Genomic DNA, 15423 nt, shown 5'->3' with positions numbered 1-15423 from the left:
GGATGAGAACAGAAATTGTGCTCCGGCAGTGCGGCAGCAGCAGCAGGAGGCCCCATTAGCTAATGTGGTGCTTCAGGTTAAGAACAGTTTCAGGTTAAGAACAGACCTCCAGAATGGGAGAAGAGAGGGTTGAAGAAGACTGGAAGAAATTTAAGATTTATCTACAAAGATATTGTGACTTGATTGAATGTTAAGAAGGACGCTAGATCATAAATAATCGCCCACCACTAAATTAGATCTGAATTTGACGATAAGAGAGATTAAAGAAAGTATAAATTCTTTTTTGGCGAACTGCTAGATTGTATTTAAATAAGTGGATATAAGATTGTAAACAAGATGATAATTTGTTTGGAAAAACTTTTCTACAATGTAAGTGGGAGCGGGAGACGTGAGGGAGTCCAAAGAAGTGAAGAAAGTATGTTATATAAGTAAAGCTGTTTACTATTTATGTATCTGTATTCAAAAAATTTTAATAAATATTTATAAAAAAAAAACAGACCTCCAGAACGAATTAAGTTCTTAACCTGAGGTACCACTGTATTAAAATACAGTGTTCTGTTAAACATTAAAAGCTTCCCTAAACAGGGCTTCCTCTGGGGATCTGTACAGTGGTACCTCGGGTTACATACGCTTCAGGTTACATTCGCTTCAGGTTACAGACTCCGCTAACCCAGAAATATTACCTCGGGTTAAGAACTTTTTCTTCAGAATGAGAGCAGAAATCGTGCTCCGGCGGTGCGGCAGCAGCAGGAGGCCCCATAAGCTAAAGTGGTGCTTCAGGTTAAGAACAGTTTCAGGTTAAGAACGGACCTCCAGAACGAATTACGTACTTAACCTGAGGTAGCACTGTATAGGATTACTCTGCAAAAGACTGAGCTGCCATCGCCTCACTAACCAGCCTTAAGGAACCCACTTTCTCTCATCCTTTGCCCTCCCCACCCCTTAGAATAACAATAAAAAAAGACTTCAACTGTGTGGGAGTAGTTTATCGGAATTTGACTTCTCTGTTTCAGCGTGTATTTTTTGACTAGTTTGCTTCCTCTTGGGCATTCCAACCGGTGCGATTGATAAAAATTTCGGTGTGAACTGGGCATTCCATTTTTACATTCAGTCTGAGTCTTGTGGAATCAAGAAAAAAGCAGGTTTTTACAGAACTTCAGCAGTTCAAGAGCCAAGCTTGACCTAAGGATTGCAGCGGATGAGACAACAAACATAAGTGTGTCTTGGGTACAGTTCTGTACATTGTGTAACTCTTGGTCTTTTCTCTCTTCTCCTTCTTCATACAGCTTTTATTTTTCACATTAAAGACCCGAAAGCAAAGGCCGGCTGCTGGAGACCAAGGGGGAAGGAGGCTATTGTGTTCAGAAGAAAAAGGCTCATGACTTGGCTTTCCTGTTTAGGAAACACGCACGACTTTTTAAAGGGACAGGGGCTTGTGATGACACTTCCCCAAGTGCCAGCTGTCCTCCTTCACCGAATCGAACAGGAACTGGACGCGGAGGAAAGGGAAACCATGCAATATTTGTGCCGAGATCTTGTTCCTGACGTACCTGCGGCAGAGACCCGGAAACTCTTCGTGGCTTTGAACGAGAGGGAGATACTGACACTCAGCACTTTGTCTGAACTCCTGTACAGATTGAAGAGATTTGACTTGCTGAGGAAAGTCCTGGGGACTGGGAAGGCAGCTGTGGAAGCCAATTTGTCTCAGTTTCCCCCGTTGATACCAAAGTACAGGTGAGTTCAGTGCATCGGTTTCCTCCGCAGCTAGTGATTTAAGGTAACCACATTCACTTGGCGGTTTCATTTTTTAAAAATATAATAATTTTTATTAATTTTAGCATATGAATTATGATACATACCACAAAACTTCACCACTTATGCAATCTTTTTATGGACTCCCATCAGCGCCTCTGATGAGCCTCCGTTTTAACCACTTCTTATGCATTTCTTAAATTCATATTGCCTTTAATTATCTTAAGTAATCATCCTCCCATTTATCCATTGTTTCAATAATTCACCTCACAAAACTTATTGCAAACCTACAAACGTAGTTTGATCATCACTATTACTTTTCAAATAGTCTGTAAATTTACACCAGTCTTCTGTGAATTTCTGGTCCCGCAGATTTCGAATCCTTCCTGTTAGTCTGTCTAATTCTGCATAGTCCATTAATTTCATCCTCCATTCTTCTTTCGTCGGTAATTCTTCTTGCTTCCATTTTTGTGCTAATAATATTCTTGCTGCCGTCGTTGCATATAAAAACAGCTTACATTCTTTTCTATTTATATCGCTTCCTACCATGCCCAGTAAAAATGCTTCTGGTTTCTTTATGAATGTATATTTCAGCATTTTTTTCATCTCATTATATATCATTTCCCAGAAGCTTTTCACTTTTTTACATTCCCACCACATGTGATAAAATGTTCCTTCTTTTTCTTTACATTTCCAACATTTGTTCCTAACTTTATATATTTTAGCTAATTTAACAGGTGTAATATACCATCTATACATCATTTTCATCACATTTTTTTGGGCTGTTCCATATTTAAACATCAAGACAGATCAGATGGCAGTATTTTGGTAGGGCTTCAGCATATATTTTGCAGTGCCGTATTCTTTCCTCTTCTCTCTCCAGAGGAAAACATCCAAATTAAATCAAGATAGTAAATCAGATCAACTCCATGCTTTCCAACTCCCATGTGGACATGAAATGCGAAGAAGGGGCAAGTGGGTTCTGTCCCCGTATCCAGTCTCATCCACCACAAACCCCGCCCAATGCATGCCAGGAAACAAACCACAAAACAGGATTCAGATAACCTGGCTCGCCAGACTCTGCCTTATGTCAGCAGCACTGCAGCAGGAGCTTTTGAGCAATGTGTCTTGGTTTGTTTCAAACTATAGTTTTAATGTGTTGTATAAACCAGACCGCTGAGGGGGAAAGAATGCCTTCTGCTGAGTCAAGAGCATTATTTTTATTATTATTATTATTATTATTATTATTATTATTATTATTATTATTATTATTTGTTGTTGTTGTTGTTGTTGTTGTTGTTGTTGTTGTTGTTGTTGTTATTTATACCCCACTCATCTGGCTGGGTTTCCCCAGCCAGTCTGGGCGGCTTCCACCAAAATATTAAAATACAATACATTGGTACCTCAGGTTAAGTACTTAATTCGTTCGGGAGGTCCGTTCTTAACCTGAAACTGTTCTTAACCTGAAGCACAACTTTAGCTCGGAAACGTACTGGGAGCCAATGTAGGTCTTTCAAGACCGGTGTTATGTGGTCTTGGCGGCCACCCCCAGTCACCAGTCTATCTGCCGCATTCTGGATTAGTTGTAGTTTCCGAGTCACTTTCAAAGGTAGCCCCACGTAGAGCGCATTGCAGTAGTCCAAGCGGGAGATAACCAGAGCATGCACCACTCTGGCGAGACAGGATAGGGCAACTTCCTTCAGAGGTGAGAGATTTTGCTACAAGTCTGCATTGGCAGTGATAGAACGCTCCTGTCATATTCAGTGCATGAATACAGCAGAAATCCACTCTCAGAATGGGTACCCTGGACTGACAACAGCCTATATTCATTCAATGCTTGCAATTCACAGTGCAGTCCTGTGCATTTTTCCCCACGGAAATAAGTCAAGTTGTGACCTTCTACTCCCAGAAGGTTGTTTCCTCCAGCTGAGCTTTCCATGAACAGAATGGGGAAGACGGGTGATTTTTTTAGCAAACTTCCCCTTTTTCCTGCAACTTCCTACCCTGTTTCAAAGGATCAAGAGTAGCTCAGGAGAGAAGAGGGAACCAGCCAAACCACTCTCCTCCAATTCCACTCACTGCATCCAAGAGACTTCCATTGTGTTTAATTCCCCTAGTGAAATGTTTTTGGGACAGCAGGTGGAGAATGATTGTTCCAGTCCATGAGCATAAATACTGTACAGTGGTACCTTAGGTTACATACGCTTCAGGTTACAGACTCCGCTAACCCAGAAATAGTGCTTCAGGTTAAGAACTTTGCTTCAGGATGAGAACAGAAATCGTGCTCTGGTGGCGTGGCGGCAGCAGGAGGAGGCCCCATTAGCTAAAGTGGTGCTTCAGGTTAAGAACAGTTTCAGGTTAAGAACGGACCTCTGGAATGAATTAAGTACTTAACCAGAGGTACCGCTGTAGTGTAAAAAAGCAGGGTGTCTTTGTGTGTGCTTAAAAAATTGGTTCAGGAAGGAATTGTGTGTGGTATGGGAAATACTGACTGACCCCGTCATCAAGAGAAATGGGATTGTGAATTAATTTCAAATGGCAACTCTCTGTGTTTGTGCGCAGGGTGCTAATGGCAGAAATCAGCAAGGAACTGGATGAAGAAGATCTGCGTTCCTTTATGTTCCTCATGATGAACGATACATCCTATGGGAAGACAGCAAAAGAGAAGGTTTGTTACCTCTTTCTCAAATCCTGGAGCTTCACAAAACTGTGAAGCTTAAAGGCCTCCTTTGTGTGAAAAGCCGCTTGCTTCCTTTTAATGGAGAGAGAACAGATACTCGGAAGGAAGGAAGTTTGAGGGGGGGAAACCTTGAGCGGTGTTTCCCAAACTTGAGTCTCCATCTGTTTTTGGACTACAGTTACCATCACCCCTGACCGACTTCCAGCTAGAGATGATGGGAGATGTAGTCCACAAACAGCTGGAGACCCAAGTTTGGGAAACCCTGAATAATAATAATAATTAATAAATTTTATTTATATCCCACCCTCCCCAGCCGAAGCCGGGCTCAGAGCAGCTAACAACAGTAAAACGATAAAACATCATTTTATTTTAAAATTAATTCCAATCAGATTAATGGCAACCATTGGGCTAGAAGTTCTGTGAGGATTGCCAAAGGAGGGAGTCAGGCTGTGCCCTGGCCAAAGGCCTGGTGGAACAGCTATGTCTTGCAGGCCTTGCGGAAAGATGTCAAATTCCGTAGGGCCCTAGTCTCTTGTGACAGAGCGTTCCACCAGATCGGAGCCACAGCCAAAAAAGCCCTGGCTCTGGCTGAGGCCAGCCTAACCTCTCTGTGGCCTGGGACCTTCAAGATGTTTTTGTTTGAAGACCGTAAGTTCCTCTGTGGGACATACCGGGAGAGGCGGTCCCGTAGGTACGAGGATAACTCAGCGTGGCCCTCCAGGCCTCTCCCTGGCCCTTGGCACTGTCATCAGTCCTGCTGCACATTGCCCTCAAGTGGTTTTACCGGTGTGGAATGCCAGGTTGCAACTGTGATAATGCCTCTTGCTTGGCTGATGAAGAGATGTAGCTGTGTCAAAAACCTTCTGAATTTTGCACAGCTGGAATGTAGAGTTCTTTCCCAACGTAAAAGTTCCAATTTCCAATTAAACTTTTTATTTGTGAATGGCATCATTCAGAAGGAGAACAAAAAGGGAAAACAACAGGAAAACAACAACAATAACCATAAAAATCATCGGGCACAGACATGCAATAAAACCACGGTCACAGCTACTAAAATTATATGTTGCATATAGAATAGAATAGCAGAAGATTCTCGGGTAAGATGTGCCAAATTAAATATCCGAATCCCCTTTGCAGTTGACCGCTATTTTGTCTAGTTCCTTCCTCCTGATCTTCTTAGCTGCCAAGCGCGTAGAGTGCTACTTTATAAGTAACAAAGTCGTCGGTGTTGCTCAGCAGCCATTTCACCCTTTCCACCCTATTCAAATGTGTTCCATTCATAAACAGGGGTTTTATAAGTCGGTCTCTTGGGTCTATATATAACAGGTGAAAAGGTAAAGCGACCCCTGACCATTAGGTCCAGTCGTGGCTGACTCTGGGGTTGCGGCACTCATCTCACTTTATTGGCCGAGGGAGCCGGCATACAGCTTCCGGGTCATGTGGCCAGCATGATTAAGCTGCTTCTGGCGAACCAGAGCAGCACACGGAAACACCGTTTACCTTCCTGCCGGAGCGGTACCTATTTATCTACTTGCACTTTGATGTGCTTTCGAACTGCTAGATTGGCAGGAGCAGGGACCAAGCAACTGGAGCTCACCCCGTCGCGGGGATTCAAACCGCCGACCTTCTGATTGGCAAGTCCTAGGCTCTGTGGTTTAACCCACAGCGCCACCTGCGTCCCATATATAACAGGTACTGCTATAAATAATGGCACAGGTCCTCGACACAGGGTTGTCCAAACAGACAGAGTCTCTCTCCTTAATGTACTTTGCTGTACCGTCCATCCAACACCATCGAGGGCATTGATTGGAATTGTAGTTCTGTAAAAGCGGTTATTAGTGCGGCAACTGGGAGCTTTGTCAGGTATCCCGCTCGGGCATGCTCCGTTTTGATAAGTGGGAACCATGGTGAGCTCTTGCCAACGTAAGAGTTGCAGCTGTTGCTCTGTCTGGTCCTCTCCACCACTGGCAATGTGGCGCTCAGGCAGAATAAGGTTTTCTACTTTGGTGATCAGGACAGAATGAGTAAGCGCAGTGGAACGGAAAAATCAGGATAGAAAGAAAAGGGGCTGGTATTATAATGCCCTTTCAAATGTGTGGGTGGAAGAATCATCATCAATCTTTATTATGGTCCAGAGACCCAACAAATTGTTACAAAGCAATACACAATTCATACAGCCTACCTCCAGGTTAAACAAGCATTTTGTTCAGAATATAGGGATCATTGGTTCTTGCAACCACCGATAAAAACTTTGCCACTGCTAATGTTCTAGCATTTGTCCAGTCTTCTACTAGGAACCTGACATAGTGAGCCTCTGATTTTCCCGGGGAAGGTACCAGCAAGGGTAATATCAGTTCAGCCCTGGCTTGCTCATATTTTGCACAGTGCAACAAAATATGTTTTATGGAATCGATGTCTTGAGCACACGAGCAAAGTCTGTCCTCGTAGGGAACTCCTCTCAACCTGCCATCCAACACTGCAGAAGGAAAGACGTTTAGTCTGGCTTTGGTGAAAAGCCTTCGATAGTTTGGTACTGTCAGATTTTTAATGTAAGATGTTAACTTAAAGACATGCCCATATTGTACTCCTACTGCCAGTGGACTACAGACTGCGTGTGATCGAGATCGCAGTCACTGTGTGCATTATCTCATAATCTTTGCTTTAACGTCTTTAGGGCGCCTTCATAACCCAGGTAATACAGTTGGGGGCGGGTGACAGACCAATAGAGGCGGCTTTTTTAGCCATGGTGGAAGAATCTGTTCCCACAAAAGTCAAATACATTAACGGGTTTGATCGGACGTTGTTGCAAACAGCTGTTGGCTTGGCGTGTCCCAAAGGCAGCAAAGCCTATCATGTTAAATTCAGCAGAGAGCATCGTTCTGTCATTCCAACTGGGTACCAAATCCAGACAGCAAAGGGCAATGTGGAAAGGCATTGGGTGGCTGCCTTGTCAACTCATGAGGTTTTTTTTTTTTTTTTTTTCTGCCTTCCTGGAATTTCACAAAAAATGTAAGCATCTTTTCATAGGCACTCATGTAATTCATGTAATAACACACTTCAGAAAAAACACCCCTGATTTGCTTGTTTCTAAAGCTGGTTTTCAGTTGCATGTTTTCTCTGCTACATGCTCTGAGGAATTGGAGCAGAGCAAATTCAAACTCTAAATGACTGAGTAGAGAAAAGAAAGAAGTTGTCTGTTTCTCTTTCTCTTTTCATCCACCCCCCACCCAAGGGTGCTGTTAATTGTGCAGTTGTTCCTGCATTGGAATTTTGAAAGTATTGATCTGTGTCTCACAAGGGGAATATCAGTATTTACATTAGTTAGAATTATGTCTCATATGTATATGAGATATGTCTTAGATATGAGTCAAGAGTTCTGTAGGTGACTGAGCAGGGGAGAGAAATGAAAATCATTCATCTGAGAACTTATTTTGGTGGGTCTTGCAAGAGCTCCAGGCTCTCTTTCAGCTCTCAATGTGATAGCTAACAACACTTCTGCAATCCGTTCTCCCACCCGAAAGTTTCTTCGATGAGGGCCCTTTTTGATCCAGTAGATTAAGTTAACCTTGGGCCCAGGGCTGAATGTGGCCCTCCAAGCTTCCATATCTGGTCCTTGAGCGCTTTTGCTGGGCGGGAATATGTCATTTAACACTTACAATGCCTCTTGTTTGCCTGAGTGGTGTGAATTTTCGTAGAAACTTTGTTTAGTCGTGTCCGACTCTTCGTGACCCCCTGGACCAGAGCACGCCAGGCACTCCTGTCTTCCACTGCCTCCCGCAGTTTGGTCAAACTCATGCTGGTAGCTTTGAGAACCCTGTCCAACCATCTCGTCCTCTGTCGTCCCCTTCTCCTTGTGCCCTCCATCTTTCCCAACATCAGGGTCTTTTCCAGGGAGTCTTCTCTTCTCATGAGGTGGCCAAAATATTGGAGCCTCAGCTTCAAGATCTGTCCTTCCAGTGAGCACCCAGGGCTGATTTCCTTCAGAATGGATGGGTTTGATCTTCTTGCAGTCCATGGGACTCTCAAGAGTCTCCTCCAGCACCGTAATTCAAAAGCATCAATTCTTTGGCGATCAGCCTTCTTTATGGTCCAGCTCTCACTTCCTAACATCACTACTGGGAAAACCATAGCTTTAGCTATACTGGCCTTTGTTGACAAGGTGATGTCTCTGATTTTTAAGATGCTGTCTAGGTTTGTCACTGCTTGCAGAAACCAGCTTACTGTAAATACTGAACTGTGCTAGCTTACTGAACAAATGAATGTGGCCCCTGGAAAGCTGTCCAGAAAGCCAAGTAGCCTTTGAACTGAAAATGTTTCCCACTCCTGCTGTAAATAAAAGTCTAGGGCTTTCCTTATAAAATGCAGGCTCAAACTCTGCTCAGCAGTAAACTCACAGTTTTGGCAGCTTTGCGCTCATGCCACCGTGTCTTGGACTCAGTCCTTCATCTGTAAAATGGGGAAAATCTACTTAGCAGTGTTTTCAGATGGGTGGAGTAATATTTTGTGCTTACGGTACTCGCAAGGTAGCCTATGTAGGAAACGCTAGTGGCAGTGTTGGTTGTACACATCAACCAAAAAGAAAAAAAATATTTATGGCCTTTGAAATATTAAAATAAAGCATATTGTTTCCCATTTTGTTTCTCTGGCCTACTTGCAAGTTGGATGCATACTGCTTTGTCTGCTGTTTTATACATTTGTTCGAATTTTCTTACAGACTTTCCTGACAATTATAACTGACCTTGAGAACCTAGACCTGGTGTCTCCTAGCCGCCTAGATTTTCTGGAAGATTGCTTCTTGCACATGCGCAGGAGAGACTTGGTGAAGAGGATCCAGAAGTTCAAGCAGGAAGGTAAGGCTGTGAAATAATATTAACGTTGAATAGAGTATTAAAGAGAAATTGAACATGACGTTCTTGGTAGGAGCTGTAGCTCAGTGGTTGAGCTCTTGCTTTGTGTGGAAAAGTGTCTCACTTGGGTATTCCCAAGCAGGCATTCCAACAACAACAATCCCTTGCAAAGAATCCTGGGTAGTTTAGCACACAGAGCTACACTCCCCACCTGCCAAAGCTGTTCCCCAGCCAATGGAATGACCATGACAGAGAGTTAACTTCAACAACTTCTTCTTCTTCTTCTTCTTCTTCTTCTTCTTCTTCTTCTTCTTCTTCTTCTTCTTCTTCTTCTTCTTCTTCTTCTTTATACCCCACCCATCTGGCTTGGTTTCCCCAGCCACTCTGGGCGGCTTCCAACCAAATATTAAAAATACAATAAAACACCAGACATTAAAAACTTCCCTAAACAGGGTTGCCTTCATATGTCTTCTAAAAGTTAGATACTTGTTTATTTCCTTGACATCTGATGGGAGGGCGTTCCACAGGGTGGGCACCACTATTGAGAAGGCCCTCTGCCTTGTTCCCTGTAACCTCACTTCTCACAGTGAGAAAATCGCCAGAAGGCCCTCGGAGCTGGACCTCACTCTCCAGGCTGAACGATGAGTGTTACTATTGTCAAGGAGTAACACAGTCGCCTCTACAGCTCTGGATACCTAACCACACCAATGTAGCGTTGCGGCAGCTTCTCCCAGGCCTGCAACTGGGAACTACTCCCCCTTCACTAGTTTATGTACCTTCTGACGGGCTGTGTGCTCGTTTCCGAAGACTACGCCTGCATAGAATCTGCCACTGCTCTCCTCACGTCTCTCCTGTTTCTGGGAGGCAGTGGTGCAGGAGAGGGTGGGAAAGCACCCAACCCTTCTCTTGCCTAGCCTGTCTCTTCCTCCTCTTCCTCCAGCTCTGAGGCTTCCTCTGCCCCTGATTCTTGCCTCCTGGCTCATACAGGTCTCCACAAATCACTGCCACTCACTTCCAAGTCAGACTCCAGCTTCCTTTCCCCTGGTGTACCCTTGTTCTGCCAGTCCCTGACACCACCACTGTTAGCAGTTCCCAGGATTATTGAGGAGAGAGGTGCTGTTTAAATGTAAGGCCTACTGATTTTCTCAGTTAAAGGGTAAAGGGACCCCTGACCATTAGGTCCAGTCGTGACCGACTCTGGGGTTGCGGCGCTCATCTCGCTTTATTGGCCGAGGGAGCCGGCGTACAGCTTCCGGGTCATGTGGCCAGCATGACTAAGCTGCTTCTGGCGAACCAGAGCAGCACACGGAAACTTCGTTTAACTTCCCACCGGAGCGGTACCTATTTATCTACTTGCACTTTGACGTGCTTTCGAACTGCTAGGTTGGCAGGACCAATGGCTCACCCCATTGCGGGGATTCGAACCGCCGACTTTCTGATCGGCAAGTCCTAGGCTCTGGTTTAACCCACAGCGCCACCTGCGTCCCTCAATTTTCTCAGTTACTGCCCTCCAAATCTACCACCAGAGGGGGCACTCATATGATTAACACAGGGTTCAATTTGGGAGAGGCATTCTGAGTATCGTGAGTTCACCATAGTGTCGTTTACCAGTTCAGAAGTGGGGAAGCAACGAAAGGCACTTTGTTGCATGTTGTTTAGTCGTTTAGTCGTGTCCAACTCTTTGTGACCCCATGGACCAGAGCACGCCCAGAACTCCTGTCTTCCACTGCCTCCCACAGTTTGGTCAAACTCATGCTGGTAGCTTTGAAAACACTGTCCAACCATCTTTTCCTCTGCCGTCCCCTTCTCCTTGTGCCCTCCATCTTTCCCAACATCAGGGTCTTTTCCACGGAGTCTTCTCATCTCATGAGGTGGCCAAAGAATTAGAGCCTCAGCTTTCAGGATCTGTCCTTCCAGTGAGCACTCAGGGCTGATTTCCTTCAGAATGGATAGGTTTGATCTTCTTGCAGTCCATGGGACTCTCAAGAGTCTCCTCCAGCACCAGAATTCAAGAGCATCAATTCTTAGGTGATCAGCCTTCTTTATGGTCCAGCTCTCACTTCCATACATCACTACTGGGAAAACCATAGCTTTTACTATACGGACCTTTGTTGGCAAGGTGATGTCTCTGCTTTTTAAGATGCTGTCTAGGTTTGGAAGGGCACTTTATTTATTCCTTTAACGCAAGGTCTTCCCTGATTGTGCCAAACCTGAGCGTTTTACATTTCATGGAAAGGGTGCAAGGACCCCCAGTTCTGTAAAGGGAAGACGGGTGTTTTTTCCTCCTCTCCTTCTGGGAAGAGGGTGGGGACACAGTTTTAGCAGCATGGGCCAGTATGCTGTTTGTTCATGATAGGCCATGGCCCAGGGCCATGAATGACCCAGTCTTAAAATGTGTTTACTCAGAATTAAGTCCCAATGAGTTTTAAGTTCCACCCTTAAAAGTGTTAAGAGACAAAGCACAACTGAATTATAGGGGAACATTGCAATTAGACTGCAGATTGAGTACTAATCATTTGATGATTACGGAGCTAAATAGAAATTAACTGCAAGGATGTGCCACGAAGGATGTGTGCTTTGTTACAGTAAACAGTAAAAAAATTAAATCAAGCAACGGACAAGGCTGGAGTAGAAAGTTATGCTGCTAGGGAATTATGACTGTTTATATCATTTGTGAGAGCCTGTGTTCAATTTTCATCTCCAGAGCATGCCATTGGCACTTCGCCTGTATGTGCTAACAGACTTCAGGCATCATTTCCTGAGCTGTCTATTGCTGATCCTCCGGCGGTAAGTGTGAGTGAACCCAATGCACTGAAATGGTTGTCCAGTAATGCTTTTAGGAGAAAGGATGGTGCAATACCAAGAGGACATAAGAAAGCATGGTTTAGTGACTGAATCAACAAGTCTGCTGCTTTAGGTCCTTTTAAAAATTGGACTTGGCACAACGTAGCACTTTTAACAGGGACGCAGGTGGCGCTGTGGGTTAAACCACAGAGCCTAGGACTTGCCGTTTAGAAGGTCGGCAGTTTTTACATGAGTAGAATGTGCCCTTTTATTTAAAATGCATCTCTGGGTTATTTGTGGGGCCTGCCTGGTGTTTTTACATGAGTGGAATGTGTGCTTTTATTTAAAATGCATCTCTGGGTTATTTGTGGGGCATAGAAATTCGTCCACCCCCCCCCATATAGTTCGGCCCCTCACAAGGTCTGAGGGATAGTGGACTGGCCCCCTGCTGAAAAAGTTTGCTGATCCCTAAGCTCTAAAATAGGGGACACGGGTGGTGCTGTGGGTTAAACCACAGAGCCTAGGACTTGCCGATCAGAAGGTCAGCAGTTTGAATCCCTGCGACGGGGTGAGCTCCCATTGCTCGGTCCCTGCTCCTGCCAACCTAGCAGTTTGAAAGCATGTCAAAGTGCCAGTAGATAAATAGGTACCGCTCCGGCGAGAAGGTAAACGGCGTATCCGTGCGCTGCTCTGGTTCGCCAGAAGCGGCTTAGTCATGCTGGCCACATGACCTGGAAGCTGTACGCCGGCTCCCTCGGCCAGTAAAGCGAGATGAGCGCTGCAACCCCAGAGTCGGTCACGACTGGACCTAATGGTCAGGGGTCCCTTTACCTTTAAGCACTAAAATAAGAAGGGGAACCTGATTAACTTTACCCAGGTATTGTCATAATACTTGCCTTCTCATATTGTCTCTCCCTTTCCTAATAACTTCCACTGTGGAATTTTCAACAAGAAGTGAAATGTGATTAGTTCCTGGTTTCATTTGCAGGTTGGGAACCAAGGCAGGCTGTCAAATGGAGAATGTGCCTTTCAGGGTAAGTAAGGCCTGTTAATCTTTAGTAGCCTTGTGCTGCAATCCTGTACCCACTGACTTGGAAGTGAGCCCCATTGAGCTCAGTGAGCCTTATTTCGGAGTAAACATGTATAGGGCGGAACTGTTTGGACTGTCAATCCAGAAGTGTAGTTTTGTTAATAAAACATCCAGCGTTCTTTTGAGTGCTGTGAAAGACAGATCAAAGGTTTTGTTGTGGGGGAGGAAGGGAAAGGAGAATGTTAGCCGCTTTGAGACTCCTTCGGGTAGTGATAAAGCGGGATATCAAATCCAAACTCCACTTCTTCTTCTTCTGGAGGTCACCCATTTTCCTATCCCTACTATAATGTCACAGCTTTTTATTCGTGTATGTGTCTTTATGTGTTGTTGTTCTTTTTTAAAAATGAACATGACTTTGTGGGAAAATAAAGATCTTCCATAAATACAGTGGTACCTCTGGATGCGAACGGGATCTGTTCCAGAGCCCCGTTCGCATCCTGAAGCGAACGCAAGACGCGACTGCGCGGGTCACGTTTCACCGCTTCCGCGCATGTGCATACCGTCATTTTGAGCATCTGCACATGTGCGAGCGGCAAAACCCGGAAGTAACGCGCTCCGTTACTTCCGGGTCGCCGTAGAGCACAACCCGAAAATGTTTAAGCTGAAGCGTATTCATCCCGAGGTATGACTGTAACAACATTGAATTTTGTATTTGCAGCAGCAAAGGTTAACATATCAATACCAGAAACAGGAGGAGCTGAAGCACAGGTATCATACAATATGTGGGCCCTTGTGTCTTTTCTAGCTACCATTTTTTTCAGTGCAGAAAGTGATGTAATTTTAGAAAGTACAGTGGTAACTCGGGTTAAGTACTTAATTCGTTCCAGAGTTCCGTTCTTAACCTGAAATTGTTCTTAACCTGAAGCATCACTTCAGCTAATGGAGCCTCCCACTGCTGCCGCGCCACCGGAGCACAATTTCTATTCTCATCCTGAAGCAAATTTCTTAACCTGAGGTAATATTTCTGGGTTAGCGGAGTCTGTAACCTGAAGCGTATGTAACCTGAGGTACCACTGTAATGAATTAAGTAATGGACCTGGCTGTTCTTTCTCCTGTGCCTTTCTTAGAGCTGTCGAACGCATTGCACTCTGGAAGGCAAGCGAGGGGTGACAAGTTTCTCCCTCTTTAAATTATTCTGCTGTGCCTGCCACTATATTTTCATGGCTGTGAGATTTTCATGGCCCTGGGCCAAACACACACAAAAATCACAGCACGATCTGCCCTTTAGAATGCTACAGATAAAGGAAATTGTGAGGACTCAAGTACTGGAGCTTTAAACAAAAGCTGAGGGCTAATTGACTCTTAAGGGACGCGGGTGGCGCTGTGGGTTAAACCACAGAGCCTAGGACTTGCCGATCAAAGGTCCACAGTTCAAATCCCCACGACTGGACCTAATGGTCAGGGGTCCCTTTACCTTTACCTAATTGACTCTTACCATCTTGTCACCAGCATTTGTCTGCTCATCTTGAGACTGGGGGGAGCTGTGGCCAGTTAGAGGAGTCCTGGGAACTAGGCCCAACCAACTTGGACTACAATACTAACCATGTCTGCCCATTGAGTTCAGTGGGAGTTACTCCCAGGTTAGTAGGGTTAGGATCGAAGGTATAGTCTAGATCCAACCCATAGACCTCTCCCAGACCTACAGAAGGTGAGAGCCATTGTCTCTTCAAAAAAACTATCGCTGCCAACATCTGTGTTATCTAAGGTCTACTTTCACTCGGTTCAGGGCCCCACTCGGCTAGGAATTTCTTGCAGGTGTATTCCTCACAATACTAGTGTGTTAGAGGTAGATATTTTGTACTAATCCATACATCATTTTTCTGGGATGTGGGCAGCGCTGTGGTCTAAACCACTGAGCCTAGGACTTGCCGATCAGAAGGTCGGCAGATCAAATCACCGCGATGGGGTGAGCTCCCGTTGCTCGGTCCCAGCTCCTGCCCACCTAGCTGTTCAAAAGCACGTCAAAGTGCAAGTAGATAAATAGGTACCGCTCCGGCGGAAAGATAAACGGCGTTTCCGTGTGCTGCTCTGGTTCGCCAGAAGCAGCTTAGTCATGCTGGCCACATGACCCGGAAGCTGTACGCCGGCTCCCTCGGCCAATAAAGCGAGATGAGCGTCGCAACCCCAGAGTCGGCCACGACTGGACCTAATGGTCAGGGGTCCCTTTACTTTATACGTCATTTTGCTTTATTAGATGTTCCCCAACATTATTGCCATCCTGCTGGGAAAGGGCACTCTTGCACGATGCTACAACAAAATAGTGTGTCAGG

General features: G+C 45.0%; 1 protein-coding gene across 6 annotated transcripts in view; it reads left to right on the top strand.

The window, feature by feature from the left end:
* CFLAR (CASP8 and FADD like apoptosis regulator) overlaps positions 1 to 15423 on the top strand; it is a 43960-nt gene that overhangs the window by 6690 nt on the left and 21847 nt on the right. For 4 of the 6 annotated variants that reach the window (XR_014161936.1, XM_081882920.1, XM_081882924.1 and 1 more), the window contains 6 exons: positions 1287 to 1734; positions 4315 to 4420; positions 9147 to 9282; positions 11984 to 12066; positions 13052 to 13097; positions 13812 to 13861. Coding sequence is in view for 5 of the 6 variants with exons in the window: in XM_081882920.1 (XP_081739046.1) it covers positions 1379 to 1734; positions 4315 to 4420; positions 9147 to 9282; positions 11984 to 12066; positions 13052 to 13097; positions 13812 to 13861 (777 nt within the window). In the remaining variant the exon portion in view is untranslated. The remainder of the gene's footprint in view (positions 1 to 1286; positions 1735 to 4314; positions 4421 to 9146; positions 9283 to 11983; positions 12067 to 13051; positions 13098 to 13811; positions 13862 to 15423) is intronic. The other 2 variants (XM_081882923.1, XM_081882922.1) reach the window with 1 other exon arrangement.

This window comes from Podarcis melisellensis, assembly GCF_964234715.1.
Source record: "Podarcis melisellensis genome assembly, chromosome: 1".
NCBI lineage: Eukaryota > Metazoa > Chordata > Lepidosauria > Squamata > Lacertidae > Podarcis > Podarcis melisellensis.
Note: the sequence above shows the minus strand (reverse complement) of the source record. Positions and strands in the feature narration are given on the sequence as shown.